The 12,448-nt window shown below is 39.9% G+C and overlaps 1 protein-coding gene across 1 annotated transcript in view; it reads left to right on the top strand.

Moving 5' to 3' along the window:
- Positions 1–12,448, top strand: part of LOC139755991 (prestin-like) — a 184,834-nt gene that overhangs the window by 113,766 nt on the left and 58,620 nt on the right. The window contains 2 exon segments of the mRNA XM_071674906.1: positions 957–1,119; positions 5,119–5,295. Coding sequence (XP_071531007.1) covers positions 957–1,119; positions 5,119–5,295 — 340 coding nt within the window.

Genomic DNA, 12,448 nt, shown 5'->3' with positions numbered 1-12,448 from the left:
GATATGTCTTTTATGACTAAATCTAGTTCTTTCACATGAAACTGACTTTATTTGTAGGGTATTGAGCAGTGATCACTCTTGTGCCACTGTCAGTTTACAGTGTATGTCGTTTTTATATGGAAAGTTAGAGTAATAGAAGAACATGACTTATAATATCAGTAGGTTGTCATTGGTAGGCAGCCAACAACAAGGAGGCTGTACCATCAGTACTGCCTACCTGGGTATTGGGAGGGTTCATGATGGTAGCACTTCAGTAGTTGTCAAGTTGCACTCATCTGACCCCTGATAGCTGTCTTCTTTTTGCCTCACCCACATGAGGACTACTTGTATTCTGTCCACAGACACAGAATCTCTGCTGGTCACACATAACATTTGACTACATTTGGATAGGAGCATTAGGCAGAAACATTAAGTAGAAGTAGTGAGTAGGAACATTATGTAGGACCATCTGCAAACACTGCACTGGATTTGTCCTCTGCCAGTTGCCTGTTAAGGGTGAGGCTCTAAAAGCTAAGAAGCGGTACTGGAGCTTGTTAGTTATGGAGGTTCCATTGCTGTGGCCACCCCCTTGAGTGAGTTCCCGAAAGGAGCAGGCATCAGAGATATAGATAGATGGATAGACTTATGATAGGTATGATGCACTTTTATAATTTGTTGCAATATGCAATCAGTGGCAGAGATAGAACAAACAGTGCAGTTGGAGCTGTGTTTGCTCTTATTATATATTTTTTACTGTGTTATGTTACACTGATTTCTTTTGAGGCAAATAAAACAGGGATTAAGAAGATTTTTTACTTTCACTGCACTAATTTACCAATTTTATGGTAAGATCTTTGTCGTATGTCTAATGTGATGATGTGAATTATTGACAGGCTTGACATTTTTGTTTGTAAAGAATTTGAAGACAATGCAGTTTACAAGGAAGTTGAACCAACCATTTGTATGTATTATTTCAGACTACCTGAGCCCACTCCACCACCTTTTGAACTTTTACCTGCAGTGGCCATTGACTCTTTTGTCATCAGCATTGTCGCCTACACAGTATCATTTTCAATGGCCAAGATCTTTGCCAAGCGCCAGAAGTATAATGTCGATGCAACTCAAGAACTGTATGCTTTGGTAAGAAAATACTTTGCACCATGTTCCTAGGAGAAATGATAAAATGAGATCTTACTGTAACATATTTTCCAGGATGCTGGAAAATATGATAGGTAGTAACATGACAGAAGCAGTAATATTTTTGTAAGGAGTCATTAGTAAATGCTATTATTTGACCTGTAGTGACTTTTTTTTTTATGCAGTCCATACTGAAATCACTTTCCAAAATCAGGAACAGTAAAAAGAGCTGAATATTGATTTCTCCTAAACCCAGTCTTGGGTGTCTGATTAGGCGTGGATGTAACCAAGATTAGAAGACAAGAGTGATAAATAGTATGTTTGATGGGAGGAACATGGATGTTTTGGCTCTTAGTGGTTCTGAATTGAAATGGAAAGGGATATAATGGTATGTAAATGTTCAGGGGATAAAGTTTGGGGTTAGTGTGAGGGCAAGAACAAAGAAAGGGGTGGCTTATCTGATAAAGGAGAAGTTGTGGGACCATGAAAGTGTAAGGAAGTGAGTTTAAGATGGATACGGTTGGGAATGAAAACACAAGAGGTTGGTGATTATTAATGCCTATGCACCTAGTAGTGAAGGGAGTGAAAAAGTGTACCTTTTGGGAGGAGCCAAGTAGGTGTCTCAGTTATTCTGATGCAAGAGATTTTATATTGGTTGTAGGATGTTCAAATGCCAGGGTGAGTGATATGGAAGTTGAGGATATAGTTAGGGTACATGGGGTATCCATTGTAAACAAAAGTAGGGGGAAGTTGGTTGCACTGTGTGTTGCAGAGGGATTGATAATTAGGAGTACATGGTTTGATAAAGTGCATGCATAAGCATTTGTGAGTAAGAGGGGTAGGACATCAACATGCAATATTGGATTACATGCTAATTTATAAGCATGCAGTGGAAAAGTTTTTGAATGTGAAATTGCTAAGAGGGGCAGGAGATGGGGTGTCTTATAATCGTTGGTGGAGGCAAGTGAGAAAGTTTGTAATGGTTTTAGGAGGAGGAACTGACATGTGTGTGAAAGAAGTGGTAAAAGTGAATGAGCTTGTTAAGAAGGCCTGTGTGTAGAGATAAAAAGAAATTTGAGTAGAGATTGATTAAAGAGTGGCATAGGATGAGAGTAAATGAAACAAGAGGAGTGGGTAAGGAATGGAAGGTATTTAGGGAGGTAGCACTTAAATGTGCAGGTGAAATGTGGAATGCCAAAGGTGGGATGTAGGCATCAGGTGAGTGGTCGGATGAGGAATTTTATTTGCATTCGAAAGTCAAAAGAGAGGTATATGGATGGTATCTGTAAGGAAGGAGTGTGAGACTAAGACTACGAGAGATGATGGCAGGGAGTCAAGAGAAAGATACAGGAACTGAAAAAGGGGCAAGTGAGAGATGAAATGGAAAAGAATTGGGGAACATTAGAGGGGATAAGAAAATGTTTTTGAATGAAGTGAATAGCGTGACAAGGACAAGAGAATGAATGGGAGCAACAGTAAGGGGAACAGATTTGGGAAATGGTAACGAGCAGAGGTGAAAAAAGGGATTGAATAATTTGAAGGATTGGTGATACGATGGCAAATATGATGTATTTGGTACAAGTTGGTATGTGGAATGAGAGAATCTTGATGAATGATTTAGTGAAACCCATATGTAAGATGAAGTGTTGCATAGCTGGACAAGTGGATGTATTTGCTGTAGAGTTTCTCAGGGAAGTGGGTGAAAATGTTTACTCAAATTATCCAATTTTGTATGGCTGAGGGTTAGGTGCCTGAAGCCCACAGAGTGCATGTATAATGTCCTGATATAAAGGCAGGGAGAAAGAGTGGTTGCTCACAATATAGTTATAGGTTTGTTGAGTATATCTGGTAAGGTGTCTGGAAAATTGATGATTAAGAGGGTGGTGTATACACAGAACATCTAATCAGGAAGGATTCATAGTGTGGCATGAGGAGAGGTAGAGGATGTGGACCAGATACTTGCTTTGAATTATATGTATTGAAAATATTTGGAGAAAAAAGTAGATTGTATGTTGCATCTATGGATCTAGAGAAAACGTATGGTAGTGTTGAAAAAGCAGCCTTGTGGAAGGTGCTGCAAATATACAAGGTAAATGGAAAGTTACTGTCTGCAGTGAGGAGTTTTAACTGGTAGGAAGTGTGGAGGGTGAGTGGTTCTTGGTGGATGTGGGTCAGCATCAAAATATTATCTTTGTAGCTCTTTAATCTGTTTGTGGATAGGCTGATGAGAGAGTAAAATGCATGTCTTAAAGCCAGGGGCAGATCTCCAGTATCCTGGGGGTTTGGGGAGCATGGGAAGTGAAGGAGTTATAACTGTTTCTGCAATAAGCATTGTCTGACCCCCATATATTTTCAGAGGCAATACACAGCTAAGGCTTATTGTGGATACAAGCTTATGACACTTTACAGTTGAAATTAACATACATATGATAGCTGATAGGTTTTCCCTGGCTGTGGGGATGAAGACCCTTGAAGATTTCATGATGTGTGAGCACCAGCAACCCTGTACAGTGTGCCTTAGGCTATCTTAAGGAAAGGGTGTTCTTTCTTAAGTCTTCTTGGCTGCCATTTCATTTTGGGTATTTTGCATCTAGGCACTATATTTCTTCTACACGTGCTTCAAGATGGTTGGCTCATATCTTTCTATAGGGGAAGCAAGAAAATGTGGGTACAATTGAGATTTTTAGGTGCTCTGGGCATTCGGAATGTGTGATCAGTTGGCTGCTTCCTGCAACACCTCATCAGTGCCTCACCTGTTTTAGGAGATCAAGACCCTGTAAACCCAAAACATAGACCTAGAATACTTCAGGAACCTTGGCAAATCTGTGCCCAAACATTTGCAGGTGTTAATCAAGGCCAGAGGAGAGATGACAAAGCACTAGAATGTAAGTGTGACATCATCTTTTAAAATGTTTAGGGAGGCAGACAAGGTTTTTTTTTTTTTTTTACAAATATTGAATTTACAGATGACACAGCTACTGAGGCAACTCCAGATGCTAGTGACAGTTAAGGATAATGTGTGAAAGGAGGAAGCTGAGAGTTAATATGAAAAAATTATCGTAATGAGGTATAGCATGTAGATTAGACTGGAAGGTTTGAACATAAGTTAGAATGTGGAGGATTTGGAGGGATTGGAGTAATTTACATATATGGAGTGGACGTGGCAATCATTAAAACTATGGTGCTAAAGTGAGTCATAGGATGGGAGACAGGGCTAAGGTCCTGAGTGCTTTGAGAAGTACAGTACGTGGGAGGAGAGGTTAGTGTATGCTAGGACAAAGATGGGCATGTTTGAAGGTATAGTGGTCCCAGGAGTTTTGTATGGCTGCGAGTTTTTGGCTTTGAATGTAAGAGAATAGAAGGGGTGGACATGTTGGAATGAAATGGCTGATGACTGTTTTCCATGTGAGGTGGGCTGATCATATGAGGAATGACAGTGTAAGAGGGAGGTGCAGTTCCAAGTACATTATAACTGAGTAAATCGACCAGGATGTACTGAAGTGGTTTTTACATTTGGAGAAGATGAACAAAGAAAACCCATTTAAAAAGATCTACATGCCAGAATTGGTGGTAAGAAAGGGGAAGGGAAGACTGGGATGTAATGATATAATGAAAGAGGCCTTGGGGTATTGAGGCATGAACATTCAGTAGGGTGAGAGGCATACATGGGATATAATGAATAGGACTGATGTGGTATTTGGGTGGCAGCATTGATAGCGTCAGTGGGCTGAACTCATGGCATATAATCTGTAGGGCTTGATTGTGATGGTAGGTTTTCGTTTCATTGTATTATACATGATATTTTTGAGTTTAAATTTGAGCAGATGAGTGTAAGGCTGTATTGTATCTGTTCCTGACATTACCTTGGTAAGGCAGGAGAAGCAGTTGATTATGAAAAATTAAGATAGATAATTTGTAATCATAAATTTTCAAATTAGATAAATGTATGTGTACTTCTTGTACTTTTGTTTATACATATTATGCAATTACTCCTTTTTACAGGGACTGAGCAATGTTTGTGGATCGTTCTTCGGATGTGCTCCTGTAGCTGCTTCTCTCTCCCGATCACTAATTCAAGAAGCTGTTGGTGGTGTCACTCAGATAACTTCATTTGTCTGCTGCAGTATTCTTCTGTTTGTCTTACTGTTTGTGGGACCTGTGTTTGAAACTCTTCCCAATGTGAGTAGTCTCTGTTTAAATGCTCTTAAATTGAATCGTATGTTTGAAAGCCAAGTTAATGGCTGATACTAGTGTAAATGATGATCATTAGTCAAATATCCTTGCCATAATGTCATTGCAGTGTGAAAATCCAGCCTAGTTTGCTTTAAATGTAATATATTCTTTATTGAAGATGGTGTAAAATAATACTCTACTTTGAATACAATGTATCTTCATCATTTGAATTTCAGTTTCTCAAACATGATTCTCCTTACATTATAACTTTTTGTTATATCAAAAATGATCAGCTCTTTTAAGAGCAAAGCAGGGAATATTCATCATCCTTGAAGGCTCAGGCTGGGTTGTTTGAATGTGTGTGGATGTGACCAAGATGAGAAGAAAGGAGAGATAGGTAGCATGCTTGAGGAAAGAAACCTGGATGTTCTGGCTCAGTGAAAAAATGCTTGAGGGTAAAGAGGAAGAATGGTTTGGAAATGTCTTAGGAGTAAAGTCAGGGTTTGGTGAGAACACAAGAGCTAAGGAAGGAGTAGCACTACTGCTGAAGCAGTTGTTGGAGCAAGTTAAACAGTGTGAGGAAGTGAGCTGTAGATTGATGTAGGTAAAGTGAAAGTGGATGGCAAGAGAGGGTGATTATTAGTGCTTATGCACTTGGCCATAAGAAGAAAGATCATGAGAGGAAAGTGCTTAAGGAGCAGCTGAGTGAGCATGTCCACAGTTTTGATGCAAGAGACCAGGTAGTAGTGATAAACGATTTAGATGTGAATGTGAGTAGTATGGCAGTTGAGGGTATAACTAGGGGGCTTGGGGTAATCAGTAAAGTGATTGAAAATGGTGAACACCTTGTAGAACTGTGTGCTGAAAAAGAACTGATGATTGGGAATACTTGGTTTAAAAAGAGAGACATAACATAAGTATACATTTATGAGAAGGAAAGGTGGTTGGTGGTCATTATTAGATTATATATTAATTGATAGGCATTTAAGAGAGAGACTTTTGGATATGAACATGCTGAGAGGGACAGCTTGTGTGATGTCTGATCGCTATCTTGTGGAGATGAGGGTGAAGAATTTTAGAGGTTTTCAGGAAAGAAGAAACTTTATTGGTGAGAGGAGAGTGGTGAGAGTAAGTAAACTTAGAAAAGAGACTTATGTGAAAACTTAACAGGAGAGGCTGAGTGTAGACTGGCAAAAAGTGAGAGTAAATGAACCTAGGGGAGTGGATGAGAATAAGAGATATTTAGGGAAGCAATGTGCTAGAGATGCATGTGGCATGTAAAAGGTAGGAGGTGGCAGATTAAAAAGGGTAGTGAGAGGTGGGATGAAAAAGTAGTTACCAGTGAAAGAGAAAAGAGAGGCATTTAGGTGATACTTACAGGGAAGGTGTCCAAATGACTGGGAGATGTATAAGAGAAAGCAGCACAAAGTCAAGAGGAAAGTGCAAGTGTTGAAAAAGAGGGCATATGAGAGTTGTGGTGAATGAGTATCAGTAAATTTTATGGAGAATAAGATGCTTTAGAAGGAAATTACTAAGGTGTGAAAAACAATAGATGGAACGTTGGTAACAGGGACAGAGGGGAAAGTGGTGGCAGGTACTGATGAAGTGAGAAGTGTGTACTTTGAAGGACTATTGAATGTGTTTGATGATATGATGGCAGATTTAAGGTGTTTGGTTGGAGATGGTATGTGAAGTAGGAGAATCATGGAGAGTGATTTGGTGAAGAGAAGAGATGGTGAAAACCTTACGTAAGATGAAATGTGGCAAGGCAAGCAGAATGGATGGTATCGCAGTTGAATTTCTTAAGAAAGGGGTTGACTGTGTTGTTGATTGGTTAGTTAGGATTTTCATTGTATGTATGGATCATGTTGAGTCACCAGAGGATTGGCAGAATGCATGTATAGTGCTTTTGTGTATAGCGTATAAAGGCAGGGGTGATAAAGGTGAGTGTTCAAACTACAGAGGTATAAGTTTTTTTAGTGTAATTGGTAAGTTTTTTTGGGAGTGTCATGACTGAGAGGGCAAGGGTATGTACAGAGTATCAGATTGGGGAGGAACAGTGTGGTTTCAGTTGTGGTAGAGGTTGTGTGGATCAGGTGTTTTCCTTAAAGAATGTGTGTGAGAAATACTTAGAAAAACAAATGGATTTGTATGTGGCATTTATGGATCTGGAGAAAACATATGATAGGGTTGACAGAGAGGCCTTGTGGAAGGTCTTAAGAATATATGATGTGGAAGGAAAGCTGCTAGAACCAGTGAAAGTTTTTATCAAGGGTATAAAGCATGTGTACATATAGGAAGAGAGGAGAGTGAATAGTTCCAAGTAAAGGTTAGTCTGTGGCAGGGGTTTGTGATGTTCCCATGGCTTTTTGATTTCTTTATAGATGGTGTGGTGAGGGAGGTAATTGCAAGAATCTTGGAGAGAGGGGCAAGTATGCAATCTATAGGGGATGAGAGGGCCTGGGAACTGCAGAAGATAGTGACAGATTGGAAGAGATGTGAAAGGAGGAAGTTGAGAATAAATGTCAGTAAAAGCAGGGTTGAGGGACAGGTTAGTTGGGGTGTGAGTTTGAATGGAGAAAATTTGGTGTAAATGAAGTGTTTTAGGTACCTAGAAGTGGACATGGCAGCAAATGGAACCATGGAAACAGAAGTGAGTCATAGGGTGGGTGAGGGGGCAAGGGTTCTAGGAGCACTGAAGAGTATGTGGAAAGAGATATCAATAACTGTGAGGGAACAAATGGGTATCATTGAAGGTACAGTCCCAAAAATATTATATGAATATTCTATGAGCCATGGACGAAGATGTGCAGAGGAGGGTGGATGTGTTGGAAATGAATTGTTTGAGGACAATATGTGGTGTGAGGTGATTTGCTTGAGTGAGTAATGAAAGGTGAATGAGAGGTATGGTTAGTAATAAAAAGTGTGGCTGAGAGAGTTGTAGAGGGTGTGCTGAAAAGGTATGTACTTAGGTAGAGAATGAGTGTGGAAAGGTTGAATCACCTGAATCAGCCACCGTTCGCTGATGATACAGCGCTGGTGGCTGATTCAAGTGAGAAACTGCAGAAGCTGGTGACTGAGTTTAGTAAAGTGTGTGAAAGAAGAAAGTTGAGAGTAAATGTGAATAAGAGCAAGGTTATTACGTACAGTAGGGTTGAGGGTCAAGTCAATTGGGAGTTTGAATGGAGACAAACTGGAGGAAGTGAAGTATTTTAGATATCTGGGAGTGGATTTGGCAGTGGATGGAACCATGGAAGCGGAAGTGAGTCATAGGGTGGGGGAGGGGGCGAAAATTCTGGGAGCGTTGAAGAATGTGTAGAAGTCAAGAACTTTATCTCGGAAAGCAAAAATGGATATGTTTGAAGGAATAGTGGTTCCAACAATGTTGTATGGTTGCGAGGCGTGGGCTATGGATAGAGTTGTGCGGAGGAGGGTTGATGTGCTGGAAATGAGATGTTTGAGGACAATATGTGGTGTGAGGTGGTTTGATCAAGTAATAATAGGGTAAGAGAGATGTGCAGTGATAAAAAGAGTGTGGTTGAGAGAGCAGAAGAGGGTGTTTTGAAATGGTTTGGTCACATGGAGAGAATGAGTGAGGAGAGATTGACAAAGAGGATATATATGTCAGAGGAGGAGGGAACGAGGAGAAGTGGGAGACCAGATTGGAGGTGGAAAGATGGAGTGAAAAAGATTTTGAGTGATCGGGGCCTGAACATGCAGGAGGGTGAAAGGCGTGCAAGGAATAGAGTGAATTGGAACAATGTGGTATACCGGGGTCGACGTGCTGTCAATGGATTGAACCAGGGCATGTGAAGTGTCTGGGGTAAACCATGGAAAGTTGTGTGGGGCCTGGATGTGGAAAGGGAGCTGTGGTTTCAGTGCATTATTACATGACAGCTAGAGACTGAGTGTGAACGAATGTGGCCTTTATTGTCTTTTCCTAGCTCTACCTCGCACACATGAGGGGGGAGGGGGTTGTTATATCATGTGTGGTGGGGTGGCGATTTGAATTAATAAGGGCAGACAGTATGAATTATGTACATGTGTGTATATGTATATGTCTGAGTGTGTATATATATGTATACGTTGAGATGTATAGGTATGTATATTTGCGTGGGTGGACGTGTATGTCTGTACATGTGCATGTGGGTGGGTTGGGCCATTCTTTCGTCTGTTTCCTTGCGCTACCTCACTAACGCGGGAGACAGCAACAAAGCAAAATAATAATAAAAAAAAGAATATGCATTTCAGAGGTGGAGGCAGTGAAGAGAAGGGAGAGACCAGACTGGTGATTGAAGGATGGAGTGTAAAAGATTTTGAGTGGTTGAGGCTTGAACATGCACGAGGGTAAAAGGTGTCCATGGGATAGAGTGCATTGGAATGATTAGGTATATAGAGGTTGATGTGCTGTCAGTGACCTGAACCAGAGCATGTGAAGTGGCTGGGGTAAACCATGGAACAGTCAATGGGGCCTGGTTGTGGATAGGGAGCTATGGTTTCTGTGCATTACACATGACAGCTTAAGAATGGATGTGAACAAATGTGGCCTTTCTTTTTGTGTTTCTGGCCCTACTTTGATAATGTGGGAATTGGTGATCAGTTATGAAAGAAAAGAAAAAATCAGATAGGTTCAATCCATTATTCATAGTTCTGATCAAAAATGGCTATATTGGATATTTATTGCAATTGTTTGATTGAATGATGATTTGAAATATGTAGTTTGGTTTCATCAGTATGATTTCCTTGATATTAAATGCATTATGTCCCTGTCAAGTTTTAATGACAATGTATCTTTTTTTTTAAATCTTTGTGAAGCTCAGTAGAATCTGTGGTAATTTTCCTCTATTAGAATAATATCTCAGCTTGAACAAACTTGATTTGTATTGTCTTTGATATAATTAAGGCTAAACCGCAAGAGCTTAAACCTCCTCACCACTGCTTCATGAAGTACTTTGAACCTACATTGTAGTGTTTAATCCACACTGTTAAAGAATATTCCATATGTATTAACTCAGGGGGGAAATATGATGATGTAATTATGCTTTTGTATTCTACAAGCACTATGGATGGAGCAAGAAGTGTCAGGTACTATGGATCACTCTGGGAGCATAGGGGTTATCAGTATCAGAAGAATAGGAACATTTGAAATACAACAATCATTTGAACTTTAAACTGCTAGTTCATGCTTTAAAACTAAATGCATATAATATATACTTATATACAATGCATATATTATCCCTGGGAATAGGGGAGAATGCTTCCCTTATATTCACTGAGTGTCATAAAAGGCAACTAAAAGGGGAGAGAGTTGGGGGGCTGGAAATCCTCCACCCCAGTTTTTACTTTTCCAAAAGAAGGAACAGAGAAGGGGGCCAAATGAGGATTTTCCCTCTTAGGCTCAGTCCTCTGTTCTTAATGCTACCTCGCTAACATGGGAAATGGCGAATATGTATAAAAAAAAATGAATATATACATGAAAATTGATACATAACATTTCCTCCATTTTATAAAGTTTAGAGGTTACAGTTTCTTTTAACCTATTGAGATAGAATTCATGGCAAATATACAGTATGCATGAATGTTGATCATTGGTTAGGATTTTTTATACAGATGCAGACCAGACAGAATTGGAGTTGTTAGTAAGATAAGATAGAACTTCTGAAAGAGTACAGTGTTCATGTAGGAACTATAATTCTAATATTCAGGTTGGAATGCCTCCAGCAGTCCATGGTGGTAACACCCTGCCCCCTTGCACAGTTGTTGGATCTTCAGCACCTAAGTCCAGATGTTTGACTGGCATAGTGTGGGAGAAGTAGAAATGATTGAAGAGTCAGGTGTCCCCACTTATTTGGTCGCCCTTGAAATAAGTCTTTTCAAAAGATTTTTGAAGTGGTGGTAGACCCATTTTTTGTGATAGTTTGTTCACATGACACTTTTGCATGTTTCCATGTATTTCCACCTCATGGTGAAGGACCCTAGTGTGTTTTATCATTGTTCCTAGTGTATTGTAGGGCAAGCGGGTCAAGTTTTGAAGTCAGCCAGGGGAGTGTATAAGTTGGGCCACTTTCAACTTGACTAATGCAAGTAAGGATGCAGAGCTAGAACCACCCAAGATGTGAGAGCAGTACTCCATACAAGGACAAATCATTCCTTTGTTTAAACAGAGCAACTGTTCAGAAGACAAGAAGTTTTGACATATAAACAGGACTTCCTGTTTCTTTGATGCAGACTTAGCTATTTCTGTAATGTGGGGTTTCCAAGAAAGAGTGGATGTTACAGTAATACCAAGTATATTCATTGAGTCAAGAGTTGGAATTACAGAACCATCAAAGGAGAAATGAGAGTTGTAAGGATTTTTCAATCGAGAGATGGGTAGAAACTGGTCTTGGTGGCATTTAAACTTTACTAGATTTTGTCTACCCCGCTGAGATTTCCTGTCTAAGTCTGAGTTTATTGAAGAATCTATGTCAAGATGAGATGCAGATTGAGTAAGAGAAGAAAGAGCTGAATTGAAGGATGTGGATGAATGCAGTGTTGAGTCTTCAGCATACGAGTGCATTTGATTATTTATGGAAGAGAGGAAATTGGTGATAGAAAGGAGAAAAAGTGTATGGGAAAGGATTGAACCTTGAGGGACACTGCTGTTGATGTAGAAAGTGGGCAAGGCTGATTTATTAGTAATAACAATGATTGAATGGACAGAGAGGAAGGTAGATATGAAGGAGGAAAGTAAGGAAGGGAAGCCAAAAGAGGAAGCTTAGAAATGATACCCTGATGCCACACCCTATCAAAAGCTTTAGATACATTGAGGGTATCTAGAGAAGACTTCCCAAAATCTTTCAGAGATGATGACCTCACATTAGTAAAATAGGAAAGAATATCACCAGTGGATCTTGCCTATTGGAAGCCAGACTCTATGAGATTCAAGATATTGAAGGATATGGGAGTTGAGGAAGGATTCAAAGACATTAGAAATGGTAGATGTCAAAGCACTAGGACAGTAATTTCAGGGGTCAGAACAGTCACCCTTCTTAGGGATGGGATGTATCAACACATGCTTCCAAGAAGAAGGAAAAGTTTTGGTTCCTAAATGGAAATGGAACAGGCAAGCAAGCACAGGTGAAAGGAATTATGACAGCTGTCCCTCATGTCCAGGCTG

The sequence above is a fragment of the Panulirus ornatus genome, chromosome 20 (assembly GCF_036320965.1).
Source record: "Panulirus ornatus isolate Po-2019 chromosome 20, ASM3632096v1, whole genome shotgun sequence".
Lineage (NCBI taxonomy): Eukaryota > Metazoa > Arthropoda > Malacostraca > Decapoda > Palinuridae > Panulirus > Panulirus ornatus.
This window is presented reverse-complemented; position numbering and strand designations above follow the sequence as displayed.